Source organism: Cinclus cinclus, chromosome 1, assembly GCF_963662255.1.
Source record: "Cinclus cinclus chromosome 1, bCinCin1.1, whole genome shotgun sequence".
NCBI lineage: Eukaryota > Metazoa > Chordata > Aves > Passeriformes > Cinclidae > Cinclus > Cinclus cinclus.
In genome coordinates, this window is record NC_085046.1 from 62,503,675 (window position 1) to 62,527,292 (window position 23,618).

General features: G+C 40.3%; 1 protein-coding gene across 1 annotated transcript in view; it reads right to left on the bottom strand.

Annotated features, from left to right (window-relative positions):
• Positions 1-6,413: 6,413 nt before the first annotated feature.
• RNF144B (ring finger protein 144B) overlaps positions 6,414-23,618 on the bottom strand; it is a 29,131-nt gene continuing 11,926 nt past the window's right edge. The window contains exons 2-7 of the mRNA XM_062498756.1: positions 22,458-22,562; positions 14,675-14,735; positions 9,878-10,082; positions 8,595-8,739; positions 6,760-6,849; positions 6,414-6,554 (exon numbers count right to left, since the gene is read on the bottom strand). Of these exons, the coding sequence (XP_062354740.1) occupies positions 6,414-6,554; positions 6,760-6,849; positions 8,595-8,739; positions 9,878-10,082; positions 14,675-14,735; positions 22,458-22,562 (747 nt within the window). The remainder of the gene's footprint in view (positions 6,555-6,759; positions 6,850-8,594; positions 8,740-9,877; positions 10,083-14,674; positions 14,736-22,457; positions 22,563-23,618) is intronic.

Genomic DNA, 23,618 nt, shown 5'->3' on the forward strand with positions numbered 1-23,618 from the left:
CTTAAAGACAGAAAATAAATACAATTTTTACTAATATATGCAGAGAGAGTGCAAAAAACTGCATCTGTAAAACATTTAAATGCGGAATCATACCACAAAAAAAATTACAAAAGCACTTATTTCTTTATACATGTCAACTTCCTTCTTATAAACACAAAAATATTTTAACAAATCTTACAAAGATCAAACCCTTTTGCCCTTCACCAGAAGAAAAGTGGTGAAGAAAGTATATTACCTGGAGGAAAAGAAAAAAACCCCAAGAAATACACAAACAGAATGTAAAATCTGCAAGGGGCAGGACAGGGGTCCATGGCTGCTGCTGGTTCGCACCACGCACACAAACACACCCGGTGTCAGAGCTGGACACTTCCATCTACACACATTTAAAACACAGGTGTTTTTTCAGAAATAAGCAATGCTGAGGCAGTTAAAAGAGCTCTCACATGGTGACCCTTGGTGCCTATGATGCCAGTACCAGTGAATGGAACAGTTCTGCTTCTCTTCATTCCCAAGCCTTGCTCACAAGGGAAAAGTGAATGTTTAGACCAGCTGAGTTGCAAGTAGCCCATGTGAACTGAAGTTCCTGTGAAACTGGACCAGGCTAGCAGCTAGAGACTTGGAAAATGAACAGATTTGCTCTGGGTTCTGGGGCATTTTGGAGGTGGGTGGGTAGCTATGGAAAGGGCAAGCTTGAGACAGGGTCCCCAATGAAAACCTGGGATACGCTCAAAACATGGTGAGACCAGTGAGACCAGTGCCATAGAGCTGGTGGCACTTGAAGCCTCACCTGGATGAGTCACCTGTGCATCACATCCACTGCATGGGCCCCAGGAAGCCATAAAGCTCAGGCACCTTCTTGAAATTTAAGCAACTCACTGCACACATGCTGCAGCATTGCACATTCAACCTGTCTGGGATCTCCAGGCACGTGGCCACCAGAAGTTGCAGCTTCTGTCTGGACATCCAGAAGGCACAAGCAAATTACTTAGATCCTTAATTTTCATCCAAGAAAAGAGGAAGTTTTTTGGGAAGAAGGGAGAAGAATGAGGTTGTGTCCTCAAAAGAGTTGGTGGACCTTGTCAACCAGTACCATCCTTTATAGCTCAGATTGTGATGGTCAATACAATTCATTGCTAGGAAATTACCCTTCCTAACAGAGAAGAGAGAACAACAGAGATTTGCTTGAGTCAAAGAACTAATTTGAGGGATCATAAAAAAACCTGATATAACTACAAAACAGTAGGAAACTGTGCACTGTGGACTGCAGTAGATCACAGAAATTTACTTGGCCAGGTGCACCATGACTTTGTCTATGGGAAGCAGCAGAAAAAAGCCTTCCAGTAGGAATGTAATTAAAATAAATCTATCATATGATAAAGGCAATGATAGTTCATCCTTAGTATTTTATAAATAACTAATTATAAATTATCTTTTCATTGCATAAATTATAATAATAAATTATAAAACCACATTGGTTATGAAAAACTTGAGTGTCATGACACAAGACAGACCTTTGGGCTTCCTGCTCAGCAACACCATTCAGCTCTCACTTCATTACTTTACTAACTAGAAGACAAATGAAAATGAGACTGAAGTTCTCCAGAGTCTTAACAGTAAGTTAACCTTTCAGAAGACTGCAGAAGAACCAACTCTGGCTGTTTCAGGAAAGGTGAATTTTCACATCTTTATTTCCAGCCATGCAAATTATGATCTCATCCTACACACTCATGGGTGAGAGATGTCTGACAACTGTTTTATAACTAGCACACTCTGTTCAACTGCCTCAGTATATTTATAAGATTATCTTCCTGGGTAAGTATACCCTAGAAAGCCTCCAGAGAGTTTGAATCCCTAAATTATGAATCTATACAAGAAATTTTTTTATTTATATAATAAAAATATGTATACATGATGTAGATTTTTTACTTTTTTTCCCCCCAGCACATTTCCAAAGAAGTCTGCTTAACAACAGAAGCATCTTTTCTGTGAAGCTCAAAAGCTATAGGGCTCCCTTATCTATGAGCTCTAACAAAGCAGCCCTTATTTAGGTCTTACAAGAGAACTTCTTAAGTCTCAACAAGTTTTTCTGAACAAGCCAAGTCTGGAATTTCTATCTTTGGTCAGGTAACTCAGCATCAAATTTCTTTTCAAAACCTGGGAGAAAATGGCTAGAAGATTTTTATGCTCATACAAAGAAATCTACTAGCTTTGCTCTAAGAATCTTTGGCCTGAAATACAGGGTGAAAAATAAGATCATAAAAGGAATTTGTTGGAGAAAGAATGACTGGGAGAAGGAGATTACAGTACAAAACAGATTTCAAATTTTTAAAGCAGCAAGGACTACAGCACAAGCACCCATAGTGGCAGCAAAAAATGGAGCGGCCAAAAGTAGATTTTATTGTCCCACTGTGGAAATGCAGCTGTATCTGTCCACTTGCATTTATCTCTTCATGCAAATATGGAGGCAATATCCAGTTTCTCTTAGTTCATTCAAGTAAAATTTGTGTACATTTTAAACTTATCTTTGGACTTCATGCTGTGTTACTGGACAGACAAGAAGACACAGCATTTAGCATCGTTAACGCACCGAGAAACATTCATTATTGTTACCCCTCGTGCCCTTCTTTGGGGTAACCCCATGCACCAAAAATAGACCACCACTTACTGAAGGGCAGCACTGAACACCCACTACAGTTCTGGAATAAATACTGCAGAGAGGCACTTATGATGTAGCATGATAAATATCTTCTTTTTATTAAGAGATGGATTTGGGAGCAGGTATGATGATCCTTATTTTAACAAAAGGACATGGAATGCTGAATGGGATCTTCAGCTGTATTTGACATAGACCCAGTGGCTGATGGCAAATGACGTGGCATGTGGCCATGGAGATTTGTGGCCAGATGCAGTACAAATCCAGATTTCTAGCACTGGCCTCTTAAGAGCTGACCTTTAAACACCTAGAGCCCAATTTTCCCAAGACCTGGTTCAGAAGGAATAAAGTATTTTCCATTTTTGTTCTCCAAGAGAGACATCTGTGAATGCTCTCTCAATTAAATGTTAATTAATGTGACATTAAAGGCCTAAAACCCCCAAGGTCTCTCCCAGTGAGTAAAGGTCCAAGAACAAACTGGTGATGAGTCCAGGGTGGGCTTTGTGCTCCTGTGTGGTACCTGCACTGCCACAGCCCTGAGGTCTCCACTGGCTGCTGCCCACACCAGCCACTTGCCACAGGGGCAAGAAGAGAGATGGAAAGAGCAGTGAAGCCTGGTAGTAATGTGCACCAACTACCTCACATAGCTGGAGCTCAGGAGGGTGGGTTTAAAGAAACTTTGATTAAGAGGAGTCAGATGTAGTCAGAGTCCTGATTTTTTTCGTTCTCCCTAATAATTACTAGTATTATTTGTTATGCTTTCAATAAATCTTTTATGAAGTGACTTTAATATTTCTTATAAAATTAAAAAAAAAATAACAAAGCAACACAAAAGCAAAAGCTAACACTGTAAAAAGATTCCTGCTAAAATGTTTCTCTGGTAAGTCTGTGAGCATAGCCAGCTGGTGCAAAATAGCTGCCTTCTGGAAAACAAAGCAACAGGGCTTTCCTGCTCCCAGCACTTCAGCATAGGTACAGCTCGATTCAGTCAAGCCAGGGTCTACTTAATGCATTTGCTCAAGTATTCCCAGGCAGTGAAAAGCCAGGGCACTGGACAGGACATGGCCTTTTAAAGAAATTCATTGGTGTAAAGCTTTAATTTTAAGTTCTGAAGATGTCTAGAGCTTCCTTCTTGGTCCATCTGTTGCACCTACACAGCCAAAGGAAGGGGTGCCCGTAGGTAATGCTCTTCTTACTCTGTTTTTGAGTAAAGACCTCCAGCAAAAGGCTGGGCTACCAATCCACATCTACATTTCTCAGATGCCTGGACTGGCACAGAGACTGCCAGGCTGTGTTAACTCCTGCGTAATTAATTTATGCCAGTTTTGGTACACCCACCAGGCACCTAAACCGGTGCAAGACAGCTACCTTCAGCTGCATTTCTTTAACAGAGGGAAGGACCTGACAGCTTCATTAACACAACAGCATTAATGAAAAAAAGATCTGACGCTTTCATTCCAATAGGCATTTTAGCAAAAACAGGCCGACAGAAAGGGGGAGAAGACAAGGAAAGAAACAGCAAAGGATGCATCAGTCATGGGTAAGATCACAAAACATGAAAAAAACCTCAAATTTTAACATGCAAAGGATATTGATACATTGCAATGCTGGTTATGGTTAAAAGAGACTATACAGTTCCTACATCTTTGTCCTTGAGGCTTTGTTAAAGTAAGACTTGCAACTTCAAGTTAATAAATAAAACGGAAATGACAGTAGTGCCATAAAAACCTAGGTAGAAAAACAGTGCAAAGCCAAGGGCTGGACACTTTAATCTGTCACAAGTACCCCAAAGCACTACCATTAGTGCTCTTCAAGAAAACACACACAGAAAACATTCTTTATTTATTATAAATGGCAGTTGCCTGCATTGCACTCTGTATTTAGAATGTACTGTCTACTGTTCTGCTTCCCTTCAAAGCTGAGGATGAAGAATAAATATATCTTTTCACACTGGAAAGCACTGCCTGCCCTCCAGCCATGACTGGTAGCAAAGTCAGACAGTATTTATAAAAGGAATCAATTAAAAAGTAAAACAGACAGTATCATTTAAGGCCTCTGACCTTGCTAGTCTGCTCAACAGACTACACTTTCTCAAAAGAACACCTGCCACTTGTGTTACAGTAACCAGAGAGCAAAGTTAAACAGAAAAAAAGGTCACATTTCCAGCTGCCAAGAAGGCAAATTTCCCGAGGTTGGGCTGACCACCACACACGGACGCCTGGCAGCACGCTCCAGGTGACCTGTGCTGTGTGCCTGGAAAAGGAGAGCACCACGCTCGGGCTGAGCATCACCTACAAACCTCGCAGCCCTTACGGAAAGGGGTTTGGAATTACAACCAATCATATGGTGCAAACTTGTATCTGTTCCCATAGATATAGAACGCACAGATGGGAGTCCTGAACAAAAGCGCCACCGGCCCCGACTGTGAGGAGCACCATCCATTAAGGAAATAAATTCCAGGGAGTAGAGTCTGATCTCAGCTACTCCTGACTGAGCCTGGAGTAATTCCAGCTCTTCAGTGAGCGTTCAGTGAACTTATACAGGTGTAACTGATACCAGCATCTGAATTGGTTTGGTGGTGAGGCACCAAATTAAAATGAAGCACTTACTAAATGACAGCCTTCCAGATTTAGAGTAACTAAAAAATATCAGTAACAGAGTTTGTTAACCTTGAGCAGGATGGAAAAAAATACCCCCCACCAATGGATGGAGTTCACATTTACACTGCATTTCTCAAGTATTCACTTCAGCAGGTCCATAAGGTTGTGAAGGAGGGCTTGGCTTAGCCTGGTTTCAATAACTTTTTAACAGGATTCTTGCTGCCACCCCAGGTAAACTGTTGAAAAGAATACATTGACTGTCCATATGTGCTTGGCATAGCTGCACCCATGCTGCCACTCTGTACACACACAACCAGGACCCCAACACTCTGCACAAAATGGGAACTATATCACAGTCTTTCTTACAATATTACCTTCACTGTGATCTTCTATATACCCATGGTACTGACAAAAGGTATGCCCAATGGTAGGAAAATATGCACATTCCTAATATTTCATTGTAGTTAAGTCATGTTTGATGTGAAAAAAACAGCAGCTTTCTCAGGTAGTCCAGTCCCTTAAAAGAAAGCCTTATCTTAGAAACAGTTTTGTTTGGTTTTTTTACTTCTGTAGTTGAGATCAATGGTAAAAATCAAACAGATTTCAATGCTGAGAGAAATGCCAATTGACAGGAAACTACCAAACATATTTTCTTCATGGTTTGTTAAATTTAACTGGACACAGGCTAACAGACAGAAGAACCTAATCAGGCTTTTCCTTCTCCCTCTTTTACAAAAGACCCAAAACTTTCTGAGAAATCTGAGTGTCACCAAGAACCAACAGCAAGCACAACAGTAATGACTGGATCTGCAAAGACAGAGTAATGCGGCACGATCAAGTCATGTGCAGCTGATGGAAAATGGGAATGTTCTATCAGTCTTGAATGGTAGTTCATATTTATGGTATGAAGTACTGAACGGTGTCCCGTTTTCTTCTTCAGGAAGCAAAAACCTACACCATATGTACTGCATAATAATCTAGACGTTTTCCCCACCAGGACTTGTTAGTAATAGAGTAGCCTGTAAAGAATAGGCACTTATCCCAAGAATTGGCAAAAAAAAAAGGGAGCATTATTTGGTAGGTATGGCACCAAAACACAAGCTTTGTGCTTTCTCACATACATATGCTGCACAGATGGAAACTCAGAAAGACACAGAGTTTTAAGTTGTCGGCAGGCTGGGTTTTTTCTTTTTGCTCCGGCAAGATTTGCAGATGCAACAGATGATGCAGGGAGATGCCACAAGCAGCAAGGGGGAGGTAACCAACGCTACGATACCTAGTCCAACGAGGATCCCCACAACCTGAAAGACAGGGTGGTGAAAAATACATATTTAGATGGCATGGAAAATAAAATATGCGTGTGCATGCATAAACGTAGCGTAGGTCACCAAAAAAAAAAAAAAAAGATGAAAATATGAAAATAATCATCTTGGTTCTTCTCTGAAGGGTAAAATCTCTTTGCTTCATGCATGCATGAGAGCTCTGCCCAGCTGGCTAGGAACACACCTGTGTTCTGTTCCACATTACTGAAGCCCGTGAGTGGCCCAGCTTGTTTCTGCAAGGGCCTCTGTCGTAATGTCGTAAGAAAATATCATTCTGAAAAACAAAAGAAGAAGCTGTAAGAGCAGGTTACAGAACTGCAGGGAGAGGTTCAAGACCAGAGTGGAAACACAACCTTCCTGGCACTGCTTCGAAATTGCCAGCTGCCAGCAGACAAGTTCACCTGTCTTCCAAATAATTACCCAGAGTAACTTCTCGCAGTTTCAGAAACTGGCATATGTTTGGCACCTGAGTTATCATACAGCATCTTTCCTCCTCCACTTTTAAAAAGCATAAGCACATGAGTTTCACTGATTGCACAATAACTTGGTGATGCACAATAATTTGCTGATGATAAAAGAGAACTGAAAACAACAGGCATTTCTGAAAACTAGCAATGTGAGGGAACATCTTCCTGAAGTATTCTACCTTCTGTTCTCCTGCTGTACCTACTCACAGTAATTTTCTTCTTAGACTTAACAGGAAAATATAAAAAGTACAAAAACCCTGTTTCATTCCTCTTTCACTATTAATGCTTATTAAACTACCCATTCTTTTCTTCAGAAGGTGACTCATGCACTGCCTTACCCTCCCTAAACCACTATGCTGTAACCTGATGCTGGCTTCCCCTTTCATTTTTCAGCTCTGCTCTCTGGCTTTGCAGGTATTACCTTCATCTATGCCTGTAGCTCCTGTAAGCCCCACACATTTAGAAAAACTACATTTGAATCACACAACTACAGTTTCCTTCTCTCTTTCTCCCTTTGAACTGACAAAAAACTCGGTAAGGGCATGTCTGTGGAGTCTGCAAGAATGTGACACTCTTCTGGTTCAGCACAGTGTTAAGCAATCACCGTGTACTGCATGTACTCTCAGGCAAGCCCTAAGACTCATGTTGAAAAAGCACATTCACCCACACAGAAAGGGGACATAACACTAAGGGGAACCTGTTTAGCGTCCTGAGTAAAGGATGAAGACTGAGGAAGTCTCATTGCTTGCTGGCTGTGGAGTACAAAAAAGAAGACAAGAAAAGCCACGCAGCACATAATATTTTATTTCAAGTGCTGGTAATGTCCTTTTCACACTCCCACAGTTGTTACTGATGACTGTGCCAAAAGGGCAGGCTGCCATATATACAAGTGCATTACTTCCAGGACTCTTCATGCTGCTAGGATACTCGAAGTCCACACAAGTTGAGACTGGTTTGCAACTTTTGAGAACTAGCAACACGCACTTCACAATCCATGTTGATGGTCCAACATTTTTACCCTCAAGCCTAATAACCAATCATTCTCTTCAGCAACCACAGCACTAGAGATATGACTAGTAAAGGAGACCTAGTCCTCCCTAGCAGGGAGCCCTTAAGCCACCACACCAGGAACAATACCCTTCACCCAGTACCACACCATCTTTTAGACAGGCTGTGTCGTTTGCTGTTAAAACAGGTGGAAGACATTTATTTCCTTCACTCTCAACCAAACTGGTTTTAGCTACTAGAAGAGGGAATCCGAGCAAGGTATTGCTGGAACAAACCTCCGGAAAGCAACGTGTTAGTCCCATTTCCCTCAAAGAACTAACATGGGACCTACAGATATGTATATAACCCTTTATGGAAGATATAAAAACTATATTGATATAATTAAAAGCACTGGGTGATAGAAGAAAGAAATTGAGTGAGAAGCTGAATTGAGCCAAGAAGCTCACTAGGACAGCTATGAACTAACAAAGAGCTTGTGCAGGGCCTCAGACTAACCCTAACCCCATTATTCTTTATCCTGATGTTTTTTTTCTGCAGCACTTACATCCAAGTTCTGTAGACAATACCAGCAAAACGTGTGCTTGCAGTTCTTGCACATCATCTGAGCACAGCCCTCGTTTCGCTCAATATAAATACGACAGACTGGGCACTGCTTAATTGGTGCCTCTGTCTCTGCTCCAATAAGGAATCTAGAAAAGCAAGGAAACATTAAAGTGAGATGTGAACATAACTGTTGGTATTCAGGTCCACTGCCTGATGTGTGTGGTGCTTGTTTTTCAGAGTATCTAATGTTGTTGTCCTAACGCACCCAGTGTGTGAAGCTTCTCATATTCAGTACAATACATTGAAGCATACTCACTACTAGGTGTAAGACTATTTAATAACACATAAAAGTGAAAATCCCTTGCCTTGCTCCTTTATGCTATATAAAACCAACACTCACTACACCCACAATTAATCACCTATAGCATTAAAACTCAGGACTTTGTTACAGAGACCTCGCACAATTAATATAACAGGACTGGATTATGCAACTCATAACATTGTCCTTGTCTGAATAAAATAGGCTTAAACTCCAACATAGCCAGAGATTACACCAAGGGAAGAAAAATCATAGCAAGAGCTTTTTTGGCAATTCCTATTCAATGGAATCTCTAACAAGCAGAATGCTCTAGGTTTTAAGTCTTTCATTTCTTGAAAAAAAATGATAGAAAACTTTGAACACGACTCAACATAACCTGATTCTGAAAACAAAGATGGATAGCCAAGACATTACATAATTTAAACACAAAAGTCTCCCTTCTACAGATTAATGACTTTTACAACCTGATCTGTAGGCTATTTGCAGTTAAAGAAAATGAGCACACATCAGGCTTCTCACACCAAGTGAAATTTACACTCTGTGTAGGAGTTAAGGTTTTTCTATGCAGAGAATTATATAAATATTAAGCAGGGGTGATTTCTTAATCGCAGTATAAGCAAAATTTGGATCCCGCAATATTGGTATATTGGATATTTTTTTGTAAGGGTACAGGTCAAAATTCTAGCATGTGAACAAAGACTTTAGGAAGATTTAAAGTTCTGGAGGGCTTCATCTTTCAGAAGTGTTAGTTGCAAGCTTGACAAGTACACAAATAATATTAAGTATTAAAAAATAAAATTGAGCATTTAAAATAGTATTTAGACAGGAATTGTATTTGGGAAACACCAGGACAGTCTCTGAGCTGAAGCTGTGAACCTAGAAGGAAGCTGCTCCATGAACCTCATGTGAGACCCTGTGATGAAAAGAACCAAAAGACTGCATGGCCATCACGGATTCCATCTTACCCCTGCTCAGTTGGTACCGGAGTAGTCTGGCTTTCCTGGCACAGGTGCTGCCCTTGCCAGGGCTCCTTGCAAGAGGAGCAGAAGGTCAGGTGGCAGGCAGGGCACTCCACTGGTACAGGTGCTCCTGACTCGCTCGGTGTGATGTGGCACACTGTTTGGCAGTCAGCCGTAGGACACCATGTTCTCTGGGGGTCCAAGTGGACTTCTGAAATGCAACAGAGAGAGAAATAAAACTCTATACAGTCCCCTTCTTTGTCCAGTGACATGTGTCTAGGTATACAACACCCAATTCTGCACAAGGGTGTGGGACCCAAATGCTCCGCACCCATGCCCATGGGCATTTGAGCCTTTTCTTCTTTAGGCAGGTCTGAATTTGTGCTCTGCTAAGCAGTTGCACTGAAAGCATTGCAACAATAGAAATACACTACACAGAATGTGTTCCTTGCCTTTTCACAGAGAGGTTCAAAATATGAACCTAACTGCTGCCTGCTGAGAAGCATTTGTCTTTTGTAACACTAGGCCACTCCATGTCTTCCACAAGTGCAAGTCATGCTGTAACTTCCACATAAACAGCAGGACTGTAATTAAACTAATGTCAAGACACTTTCCATGCCTTGTTTACTCTCCTCTATCTATAAACTGCAGTTAATACTCACTGTATCATATCATTACTATTTGCCTGGTATCAGATTATTACAAAGGTCAAGATTCAGGGTGTAGACATGGAGTTACAGTCATCACCACACTGCAGAGAATGATAAATGTTGATCCTCCCTCTCACTTCCCAATCTTTATTCAAGGAATTTGCAACAAAAACCCAGCTGGGACACATTCACTGTTGCTCATTTGCTACTCAACTCCATGAGATGCAGCTCAACACTCACACCCTGCAGAGCCTCCCCAGAAAAAGGCTGTCATGCCTGCAGGAGCTAACTTGTCCCTCCTCTTTCCCTGGGAGCTCTCTGGTACCACCACTGAAAATAAATAGGTGGAGGGGATGTCTGCTAAGTCAGAGGAAATCCTGACTGTGAGGTGGCAAAAGACATTACAAGGTACCTCCAGCAGATAAAATTTGTTGTCCCACTTGAAACAAAATGCCGCATCAGCACCTCATACATACTTTCTCTGGCAAATTTTGCTAAAAGCACACATGGATATTCACCTTCTCTGCTGGCTGCAGAACACACAGGTACACAGTGCTCTGACTTCAGGTAATTTCTGAGTCTGTGTCAGAGTGCTCCAACAGATGTAGAGAATTTCTATATCCATGCAAAGGTTGTCACTTATAATTTAGGCAGTGACAGCAAAACACCTGTACCATCTACCTTCAGCCTTTCGTGGATCTACTTGCATTTCTTTCTCTTACTGCCTTGTAACTGCTTTCTTTGCCTCCCAAAACAAACAAACACTTTGCTTTCTACTGAATGAAAGCAAAAATAAATTAATTCTCAGCTTCATTTGTAGGGAGAAGAGAGCCACGGCCAAACAAGTAACTTTTCATATTTACATACGTTTAAAAAGCAATGTCCTGACTGAGAAATCTTTATTTCTCTAAGTTCCTTTGGTGTCTCTTAGGAGAAACCCTGACTGGGTAAGACTATGGCCTAGTACTTGCTATTACATTTAATCCTTCACATAATAGGTTCTGGTTGTTTTCTGTTGAAAATTCAGCTTTGGAAACCTAAATTCCCCTATCCTGTTTTTGGATGAAAGACAAAATGTCCAGTTTTGACATCACTGGGAGGAGGGGAGCTGGGTTGTAAACCTGTTTTTTACTACTTTGTTGCAGCAAGATGTAATGCATGAGATGAAACTCCCTCCTCTCCCACTTCCTCCATTTTACAAAGAAACTACAGATGGTGTTTTGCAATCCATGCTGTCTCACACTGTTTGGTTTACCATGGAGTAAAAGCGAAACCAGAAAAAACTAGAAGGGCACAGCCAAAAAAAAAGGAAAGAGGCTATCATCCTGCTCTGGCAAGTTGCTCCATCTCTCAGTTAGGGCCATTTCTTTCCTGAGTCTTTCCCCTGCATCCCTGCAGCCAGTTCAGACACAACTCCCTCCATTCTTGGGAGGAAAGCCTTCCCAAACAGTGCCAGTTACAGACAGGGATCTGACCAGTTTTCATAAAACATGCAAGCAAGCAGGTGAGATGTGGGTGGCAGACAGGGGGAATGCAGCACCCTGAAGAAAATAATTTCTGGCTCAGAACAGGTACTCAATGAAAGGATAAGACTAAGGCTGTATTTCACAGAAATCTCCATTTATAATGGACTACTTTTGAGTCAGGCATAAAATGGAGATTCTCTTCATCTACCCCTCAGCCTACAGAGTCATTGTCACAGAAACAAACATAATGCATGTGCCCTAACCACTTATCATTCCTCTATTTCTTCTGTTGACTACATCAACCCCACCCTAAGCAGACATACAGCAATTCTTGTTTCTTCTAATAAATATGCTTCACAGAATCTCTGTGGCTTGGACCTGACTGGATGCAGAGAAGTTACAGATATGCAAAAAAAATCTTGTTTTTAAAAATACATTTGCATTCTACAAACGCAAAATGCACAAGAGAATAGCATATTGTCAGTGCATCTATTATTAAATTTAATTATTGTCTACAGATACACCATGCTACACCAATTACTTCTCATTATGTTTTCACACAATATTATTGGCCCATTAAAAAAAGAAAGCAATGAAATTGAGAAGAAATATATTCTATTAACACAGCTAGCACAGATGGGGAATGGGGAAATAGCTGTTGGATGTATAAGTCCTACTTGGGTTGTCCCAAATTTTCCAAATTCAAATTTTCAAAATTTCCATCTCACAATGGAAAATGTCTGGAAGAGCTCTACCAATTATTTGAAGATCAGGAAGGAGTCTCTGGTCAGATTCTGAGTCAGAATTCATCCCCAGCAGATGCCATCGGTGAGCTTTACTTCTAGTTTCAGAAAAAGAGTGTCAGATCAGGGCAGCCAGGATTTGCCAGGTCAGGCTCAGATCTGAGAATGGAGCTCCAGGCCAGCAGGAGCTAATAAGCCAAGTCCTACTGACAAGTTCACAAAGGTTAGCTTTGGGGACAGCGCTAAATCCAGGACAGGCAAAAGGTCTCGGCTAGGGCTGGGATTAGGGCTGGGTGTCCAGATCAGAGCTTTAGCTAGCAGGAATCATTGTTCCCAGACATCAGTAAGCTGGATTTATTGCTGGAGCCAAAAGGCAAGGCAAAAGGGCTATGTCTAAGTCTGCTTCTTGGACACCAGTTTTATCCTAATGGAGCAAGGACAGATCCTAGAATCATAATGAAGAGAGATAGCAGAGGTGGAAGATGATTTTTCAAACTCAGGCAAGAAAAGAAAAGGAAAGGAGGATTTAAAAAATAGACAAGTTTCAGGCTTCTCTGTGTGGGAGGCAGTATAAAAAAAGAACATGTACAGTGAGTTGGACAAAAGATCATGAGTTCAGCTTTGGCTAGTTATAGAGGAGGAGATACCAGGAAACCAATAGTTTCAGAGTCTTCAGTTAAAAAATGTTTTACATAAATCAGATTAATGTATTGCAAGAAACTCTCTTTTTCCTAACCCTTTAATATGGTGATTTAACAAGCTCTGATTTCCATTGCCTAGAACTGTAGACAAGCCACTGATTAGCTTATGAACTAGAGAGACCTCGTAAGGGAATTAAGAATAAATAAGAAGGTGGTAAAACAGGAGAAAGAAATAAAAAATTAAAGCAAGGTTTGGGATTTTTTTTTTTTTTTTGCAGCTTTTGTACTTTGTGGTCATTCACAAGAACTCATGTCAGATGAGAGTCTGTAAAAACCTATATATTCTTCTACCCAACCAACTTGCCAAGTGCATTACTTTGCCTAATTTTTATAGACCTCTGCATTGTCTTACACAACCCACTGCATCTAAGCAGGCATGCATAGCAAGAATATAAATACAGTCTTTCAAGGAAAGTTTGAGAACAGGAAGAGTGTGGCAGAGTCTCAGACACACCACTCTGCATGCTATCATGCACCGAGTTCTTTGAAAAACACTGCATCTTCCAGCTGAAACCTTCAAGCTGGTGACAGTCTTTGAAACCAGGAATGGGATGTCATCTTTCTGACCAATGAGTTTCTTCTTCAGCCTTGGCAAGGAACCACCTCTTGATGCAGAAAGGTTACTTACCTCTGGGTATTGGAAAGCTTGGCCTCAGTGAGACCTTCAGTTTCAAACTTCTTTACAAAGTAGACCTTCCTCAGGAATGAGGGGACCTACTATTCCTCGGGAAGAAAAACTCTACTAGATGAACACACATGAGACTTCTACATAAGCAAAGCTATTTTGCGGGGACGCTTGCAAAAATTCACGTTGCATTTCAGAATATGTGTCCCCCAGAAGCTCTGAAGATCCCTATGGATGTGTACAAGGACTGTTTGCCCTGGCCTGCAGCAGCCTCTAGCACCTTGACAAGTTCTACCAGAACAACCACCTCAAGAAGCCATGACGAACGTGCCATCGGAAGAACAATGGAGCCCCAGGCACACAATCTGAGACTGCTGCCCACAAGCCTGAGTAAAAGTCTGATAGCTCATTAAGATGCTGCTTTTTTGATTCTGCAAAACACAGGACTTCAAATTTGTCTGTGGAGCACAGTCAGACCTAGTGAATGCTCTTAAACTATTTCAAAGACATCTTCTCTGTCTCTTCCTTAACTCACACAACAGGCTCTGCCGCCGCCATTTGTGACAGTGCTGCCTCCACCGACAAAAGAGCAGGTAACAGAAACAAAAAGGTTCGCACCTCGTTCAAACTTCAACCTCTTGTATAACTCAAACTGGTCAACAGGAACCAAACAGGCAATCTGAAATGAGAGATACACAAAATAAGCATTAGAAATACGAACTTTAAAAAGTCAATAAGCACTATGTTCTACATACCTGCTTTCCTGAGCTGGCTCTCAAATTCACCTTTTTGTTCCTGCTTGCTTTCAGCACCATGTTCCCTGACTTCTCCAAAACTTAAAAATCTATTTCTTAACCTCCCCTATTTCAGCCACACAGCCCAGTAGTTCAGCCCATGTCTTTCTTACCACGCACACAAAAATCTTCTCTGTGGATTCCATATTTACTTCAGGCTTCCCAGTTTTATTTCATGTTGGTTTTAGTGTAACAAAAGGTGACATGTTGCCAGCCCTGGAGACTGCAGCATGCTGTTCATGCACAAGAATACAGCTCAAATGAATGATTCTTCATTCATGTCTCCCAGTGTTAATGGCAGGGGTCACAGCCCTCAGCAACTGAAAGCCAGTCTGGTTTCCATTTTTTATTCATTTCATGGGGTTTGGGCCAAGAACAGCTAATGCCATTGGTGCTGGAATTTGCCTTAGACACAGAGCAGCCTATTGGGAACCTGACTGAAGTTAACAAATTTAGCTGGCATAGACAAACAGGCTTTGCTGATACATTTTACACATTACCATAATTAAAGTAACAGCCTAAAAGGCTAAATGCTCTAATCTCCAATTAACAGTCTACCTAAGAAGACCAAGTGCCCTATTTAAAACTAATAAGAAAACCTGCACACAGCGTATGGAGGGGTTTAAAAGAAACTTCACAAGCACTTCAGGAGCCTGGTGTTTGTCAGATTCAGAATGTGGGATCATTCTCTTTATCTGATCCATTTGTAATATTGTACCAGCACTATAAATATTTTTCTCTTTTACTGAAAATAAACCTAGAGTAATGTAAGACCTGAGACGTGATCATTTGAAATACTGTGAGACAGTGTAGAACTGACAGCTTCAAAATTACAGGCTTTCAAATCTCACATCCAGTATCCAACCACAGTTCTTTGGATTATTGTAAAGAGCAAAATTTACGCTCAGGGAAATGGACACTGGCCTTTGCTGTCCTCCTTGGTTGTGGGGTATAGCACTCATGAGAAGAAATATAATGACAAAAATACAATATATAGTCAACATCATGCTGTGAATACATTTTCTTTCACATATGGAAAAAAGGAAATAAATTTGTATTATAAAATACAAAATTGCTTTATTATTATCTCAAATGAATTGGACTTGATTGCACACAATTGTATTTTGTAGCAGATGCTTGGATCATTTATTTAACTTAGGCCAGAGTAATACAAAAATGAAAAAATGAATCCAAATTATGTCAAGATTTAATAATCTAAAGATTCATATGTCTGTAATTAATTAATATTTAAGATTAATATGACTGTAAGACACAGAGATTTTTTCTGGGAAACTCTTCACCTGTTCATCAGAACTCAGCTGAAACCCTCCTGGAAAACACAGAAAAACTAAATCAAATGGGTAAAAAGAGTGAAGTTTAGCAATTTCAGCAATGACACATCATTTCAGTTTTGCCCACTCCTCCCCAGGGCAGCTTCGCATATTAATAGTTTGGAAAATGAAAAGAGTCATCTGCATTTCTCTAGCTGGGTGAGCACTGGCAACTTCTTTAAATTTTCCTTCATTACAACTAAATTAAAACAGTGAGTCTCAATGCTGTTAAGAGCCACTTCAGTGAATTGTTTAGTTGGCTGGGGTCCTTCTGTGCTTGCTTTTACTTCTAACAAACAGCTTTTTCAAGAGCAGTTCTGTTGAGCCCAGAATTTCCCATGTATTAAAAATCAGCCTTTTTGATTACAGTGGGAGTGGAGTTATGCATCTTAATGCAGTTTTCAATAGGAAGCAGAGGCAGTGCTGAAAGCTTCCAATTCTCCTGGGGAAAACTTGAGCTTGCCATGCCAGCTTTCCCCACTGTCTTCACTCAGCTCCAGTCTTTTTCCTACGTATCCTCTTCACAGCTCAGCTTCTCCCTCCCTGTGTGCAGCTCTGGGCGTTGAACACACGCAACCCACCACCCATGCAACTGACTCCCACAGGCTTGGAAAGACCAGGTCCTGATGGCACCCACACACAAGTCAGTCTGAGAGGTGCTCAGCCAAAGTCTCTCATGGATTTAGTGTCTTTAGGCATGAGGAAAACAATGCACAAATTCCTGCTGCCTGAATTCAGCGCCACGTGAAAGCTGTATGTGCACACTTAATTGGGAAAAAAAACAACGAAACAAACAAACATGACTACCACGTCCCCATAAAAAAAACCCCAAAAAACAGCAAATCCTTTCCTCAGTGAACTTTTAATCTCATTTACACCTAATCAAGGACAGTCATAAATACAATAAGGGGATTAGGTGCTTATCTCCTCCTATTTGGCATCAGTCTAAATGTTCATTTCTAGGCAACTCAAGCCCCACCTGGGTGTCTCTCCATCCCACACACCTCCTCTCCTGCACAATGTCTCTGGGCTGGTCAGGGCATGGAAATGTGGGGAGGCAGCAAACCAGCAACCCAGCAGATGGCAAAGAGCCAAAAGAGAAAGACCAAGAGCAGACCAGGAAGCAGGCATTTCTTATTCTAGCCTATGAGGTTATCAAATGTAGGAAGAAATGCAAGAGTTTGGAAAACTTTTTTTTTTTTTTTAATATTGAGGGTTTTAATTAAAAAAACAAACAAAACACTCCCAAACAAACAAACAAAGAAAAAAAAAAAAACAGGTAAGAGCTCTCCTCTCCTGAAAATATCTTGATCTGAGACTTGTCAGGCTGTTAGGAGTTGAAATTAGTTTTCTGATTTCCCATACCCTGTAAGCAGTATTTGCAATTAAAACACTTGCTGTAGAGCACAAGAACACACAAGAGCTATTGCTAAGAACAGCGGCATTCACCTGAAGTAAAAGCATCCATGGAACAAAAGCAAAATTTTGAAGGCTTACTACCACAAAGGGCTCCAGCTGGACCCTTGTCAAGCATTCAAAAAGATCAAGTCATGAAATGTGTCACAATAACCAGAGTTCCTGCTACTACATGAAAAAGAGCAAAGAAAGGAAATTGAAAGGGTTCAAAATAATTTGGTTCAGTCTACACAGCAGCAAACTTTTCCAGGCAGTGCAGTAACCAGGACCCAAAGGAAGAACAACTCCCCTGTTTTTAAACACTGGCTACCACAGTGGAAAGGGAAAATCACTACTCCACCTATTCTCCAACTTTCAAGGGAGATGCAAAGAGGAAATCAAGCAAATTGAATAGATCTTACTTCCTTTCACACCCATATGAATCAAACCTTGATAATGCCAAGGGAGGAAAATTCAGCAGGACAAAAGCTTCTTCCTTTCTCACTTCAGCAGACAGGCAGCAAGGACAGATCCTGCACTGGTGAAGAAGTTTGCAAAGGGTGGCATTGCCCACCTCTGCCAAAGCCCCACTTACAGAAGCACTGTCTTGTTTTGCAAGCAGTGTAAAAATGGTTTCAACAGGGGCTCTGGTTTGCTTTTGAAAGGGGTATGGGACCTTAATCTCTATATTGTTAGAAATTACACCCACAACTTTCTTTGTCAAGCTATCACGCTCACTAGAGTCATAATGAAATACTAAATTATTCAGGCTCTCCATTAAACAGCTCTTCTCTTATTTAATGACACATAAAAACAAAATTAAGGCTCTCTCACTTGCTCCTCTAGGTTTTATATAAAAATAAGTAAATAAGAAGAACAAAAATTTTTATTCTGACCCTCAAAGAGATAGGTCACCCTGCAGCATTTCTTCACATTCCTTCTCATTTTACCAATTCAATCTCTTCTGCAGCAAAACGTAAACCAATTTTGAAATTAAAAATAAAGCTGATATTTTAAACCAAGTCCCAGTGGGATTTTGTGTTCGGCTATGTATGGAACACAATGCAATTAAGAATTCTAAGATCTGGGTTACTGTCCTGTTTCAGCATCACTTTACAAAGTGCTGACAGCCCTTTCCTCTGTCAGGTTAGCACTGGTGTGGATCACGGATTTACACAGACAGAGGGACAACAAGCAGAATCTCCACTGCATGCAAAGGGGGAATTCTTGACAAACCTGACAGCCCAAATCACTACCTCCTTTACACTGACTGCTGCACAGTTTTAATCCAAATGAGATTATGTGCACGTGGATCACTGCATCAATGTTATAAACCTCAGAACAATACAAAAATCAGAAACTGTAAAGCACAATGCCCTAGATATTATCCAAGTGAGTATTTATTGCATTAGAAATCCTTGTATGCACTGGATATTTATCCTGAATCATAGATTACACTGGTGACTGGATTTGCACCAAGCAAAACCATTTCAAACCATGATAAATTACCCCTTATTTAGATTAGGGATATTAACTCCTCCAATGAAATCAATGGAGCAAGTTCCCAAGAGAGACAAGAATATTCTAGGCAGAAGTCTGCATGTTTAAAGACAACTGCATTAACATTAGATGTTCCTTCTACCTTCTGTTTCCAGGAAGGAATCCAAATAATCTTTGTTTATTGTACCATTAGAGTTTGAAAGGGCAAACATTTTGTTTAACAAGACTGCTTTGGAACTTCCCTTGTTTTGTGTAACCAGCTATTTGAAAGAGAGTCTGTAGTCAAAACCATTGCCTTAGCACAACCACCCCTCATTTATTTCTGCTGAAAGGCATCTATACTACAAGCAGATGCTATCTAGATGTAACAGGTCAAGATACGACCTAGGATTGTACTTGATTTCAAGCACTTCAGTGCAACAGTTCCTTCTGTTTGAACACAATATTTGTTAAAACAAACAAACAAAAAAAAAACCTACTGGGAAGTATACCAGTTTCAACTTGATTTTGTTGGAGGAAAAATAAACCCAAGCCAGAGGGGTTACTGGAAACATATTTTCAGAGTACTGAAAAGTACAATTTTCTAGTTCAAATTACTTTTCACTTTATGTATTTTAAGAACAAAAAATCCTGAAACATTTCTTTCTGAGGTCCAGAGAGATCTCAGAAAGTAAAGCCTTAGTTCCCAACATCTCCTATACTCTATGAATAAGCAGTTTACTCCCCAAGCACTGATGAAATATTCAACTGTTTTAGAGAAACACATTCTTACTATTCACACTTGCTCATTTCTTCATGAGACATACAAGAAGAAATTATATTTTATGTTTAAATTGTTAACCAGAGTTTTTGCCTCCCTCTATCCCACAAAGCAACAGAAGAAGAACATGAATCAGAAGCAAGGCAAGAGCTTTGAAAAGGCTCTCATAATTTAGTACAAAACTAGACAAACTCTTCAGAATTCTACTGAGGAAATAAACAGGACTTAATTCTGGTTTATCTAAAGATAAACAGGTCACTGGAAAGCACTGAAGAAATGTTACACACCTTGAATAAGGACCATGAGCAAAGAAGAGGAACTTTCATAGCTATACTGTGTTATATATACTTATAAGCTTTGTTATTAATTGTTCAGTTTCCTTATTGAAGAAAGCTCAATCCAAAATGCGCTGAAGTCAGCGAAGCGGCTTTCCTTCACTTCAAATTTTACCTAAATTCACCTTTATCTCCCTTGTGCAGGCTCTGGCAAAAGGCATTTTAAAAAGCAAACAAAACAACTGCTTTAGCTAACATAATGAGATGCATTTAACCCAAAGTATAGGAACCAATTTAGTATCATGTCCATGACACAGTGTGAACTGCTATTTTTTCTCCAAACTGTAACAATACCTGACGAACAGCAGTCACAGCATGTCTGTGTGAAGTGAACACGAACATGACATGAAAAGTACATCTTTTCCAAAGGACATTTTTATTTTTGTTTTCCCCACAGTACAGGCAACATGCACGGTCCTGGTGAAGAACCGTGTCCTGCCAGAAGCCAGAGACAAAACATCCAAACCCCCCAGAGGTGAGAAGCCTCATACTTTTACAGCACGAGTAAACTGTAAATCTAAGTAACACTTCCATGCCAAACAGTAGCCCTAGTTAAGCACAGTCTATATCATCTGATAAGGTTCTGCTTTTTAAAGAAACATTTTTACAAAGAACTGTCTTTATTTATAGAGGAAAAAAAATGAATAGAGAGTGTTCATACATAAATCTGTAGTTTACATACTGTTCTTTTAGACTGTGAATGAAGCCAATCTATTCTTTCAGTCATTACTGTTTTTTCTGGGCAGGTTTTTTTCCTTAAATAAATAGGTATTGGGTAAAATACATAAGCCGTAATTTAACCAGGTTGGGGATTTGTTTGTCATTCAAGCAGAAGGCTTGTGTTTCAAGCACATCACCAAAAGGGAGTGTCAGAACATTCAGACATACATGGGACACTAATGCACATTTGGGCTGTTTAGTCTTTCTGCTGTCAGCCCAAAAAGTACCCAAGGATTAGGCCAGTGGTCCATTAATGCATGCCCCTGGAGTGTCCCTTACTAAGGGGAAATAGATCTTTCTTAATTCCTACAGCATTTTAACCCTGGTTGAACAGAGCAGAATTCTTCCTGTCATTTGGTAATTTTCCTTTAAAAATACATTTTCAGTAAAGGCTAGATGCCTCCAATATGGTGCAATGGGTTGAAGAACATTGCTATATCCTCTCTGTATCTTTGCAGAAAGAGGAGGAAGGAAAACAGCTGGTTACTTTTCACAATAGCTGGATTTGGCCAAAAAAAAGGCTCTACCATATGCCTGCACACCATAACAAACATAGATGAAAGTCCCATGCCCTGACTCAACTAAGCAGAGCATTTCAAATTTATGCTGGAGAGCAAATCCAGACTTTTTACTGGAGAAAAAGTGATTTTTGGTATAAGGAATCACACTGTTAATGATGGCATTTAAGTAGGATTATGTACTTCCGACACAGTTATGGCATCTGTATGTACAGGGCTCAAGAGAATCCAGAAGACAAACTTCTCTTCTTCAGCTCAGGGATGGAGATCTAATTCTCCTTGATTTTATTCCTGCAAACAAACGCTGAGAGAATGCACAAAACCAATCAAAATCCTTTGGCCATCTTATTTTTCCTGTTTTTTTTTTTTTTTTAGTTTTGTTTGTTTGTTTGTTTTGTCCTACTTGTCTCAGGTCCAGCAGAGACATTCCTGCCCCACAAGGCAGACAAGCAAGCATCCCTTGGGTGTATCCCAAGAGACACCTTCCATATCTCTTAAGACCTACCTGGTGTTGTGAAGGTACCTTTCTTTCCACATAATTATACAGCCCTGCACAATTATATTGGATTGCCAATTGGTTGTTGCAGCCCAAGATCAACAAACACAAGGAAGCTCTGGCCTTGCATACCATCAAATCTGAGTTCTTGCTCTCAAGAAAAATGCAAGAATTTCAGTGTTTGCAGTCGAATCAAATTTGACTGAACTGACAGTCTAATGGAGGCTCAGCAATTCTGGGATACAGGGTATTCTGGTTAAGTCACCTGCATGGGTAATTCAGAAGCTGTCCAGATGCCAAGGGAACTTCTCCCCCAGGGCACAGAGGGAGGGAAAAGGAGCAAAACCCTTGAAAAACATCTGTTTGTTTCTATCTCTTCTTGTCAGTCAGGCCTCTTGCCAAAAGCTCATTAAAGGTAATTAAAGGGAGAGAAAAGTGTATTATTATACTTACTATTGTGCAGATAAAGAAATTCAGGGGATATATGTTAAAAAAAAAGAGAGAGAAAGAGAGAGGAAGAAAGAAGTATGAGAAATATAGAAATCTACATACCTCTGCTTCTTGTAGTGTCCCATGATTCAAGCACACCATGTCTGGACATGTGATAGGGGAACCACAACCTTCTTGAATTGCCAGCTCCATGTACTGTTTCAGACACTAGAAACAAGCAAAGAAATAAAAAAGTTATATCCCACATGTTGGTAACAACCAGATGTCAGAGATGCTGTGCAGTTCCCACCTTCACCGCCTTAATTGGCTGTCCTGAAGCTCCAGCACACAGCAAATATCAATTATTTTAAGTGTGAGTGCTACAAGTCATTACATTGGAAAGAATGCAACAAAGAACAATTAATTATGCATGACTTCATCTGCCAAGCACCGCGTTTACCTAAGTCAGCAAGTCAGACCTTTCAGCCCTAACAAACCCTATGCTCTGCTAAACTGGGATTGGAGGATTTGGCAGGGGTGAGTATCTTTTATCCTAATTAAACAGGCTTTGTGCCTTTGTTCTTCCTCCTATGTTCTGAATTCAGACTCTCAGCCAGCAGTCTCCATTGTAGAAGAACTCATTTACAAAAAAGACACTACTGTTCTCAGCTGCACAAAATGGGAAAGGGGTTTAGCACCTGGGTAGGAGGTTATAATCTGCCCTAGAAGATGTGCAGCTACCAGTTCTTCCTCTCCCTCAACTCCTCCCCCCCCAGTCAAATAATTTCCATAATTTATCACAATTTATCATCAGCTTCTACTCTATCCAAAGTCTATTTCCAGTGTGGAGGCCGCTTTATGAATGTTTCCAAATTGTCCCATTACAAAAACAGCAGGCTTCCACTCCAAGCTCAAAAAGCCCTCTATTCTCCCCTCATTTTATCTGGCATGCCAGAATATATTTCAAATATATTCAACTTGTCTTTATAACACATATTATAGTTTTCAGTAAAATTGTGGCACAAAACTCATGCAACGGACCAAAGAACAGTGCTTGAATTGTTCCTCCAAATTGCACAGATAAGTAAATAAGGTCACTTCTAAATAAAACAAAACAACAAAGTCGCCTCAAAATGATGGCAAAGCATACAGTAAATTGCAAGTCACCATTAACAGAACAACAAAGCATGGACTTCTGATATATTTTGGTATCAGCTTGCATAAGTTTACTGTAAATGAAAATAAACAAATGTTATCAAAAGTAGGACTACTGTAGTTTTTTCC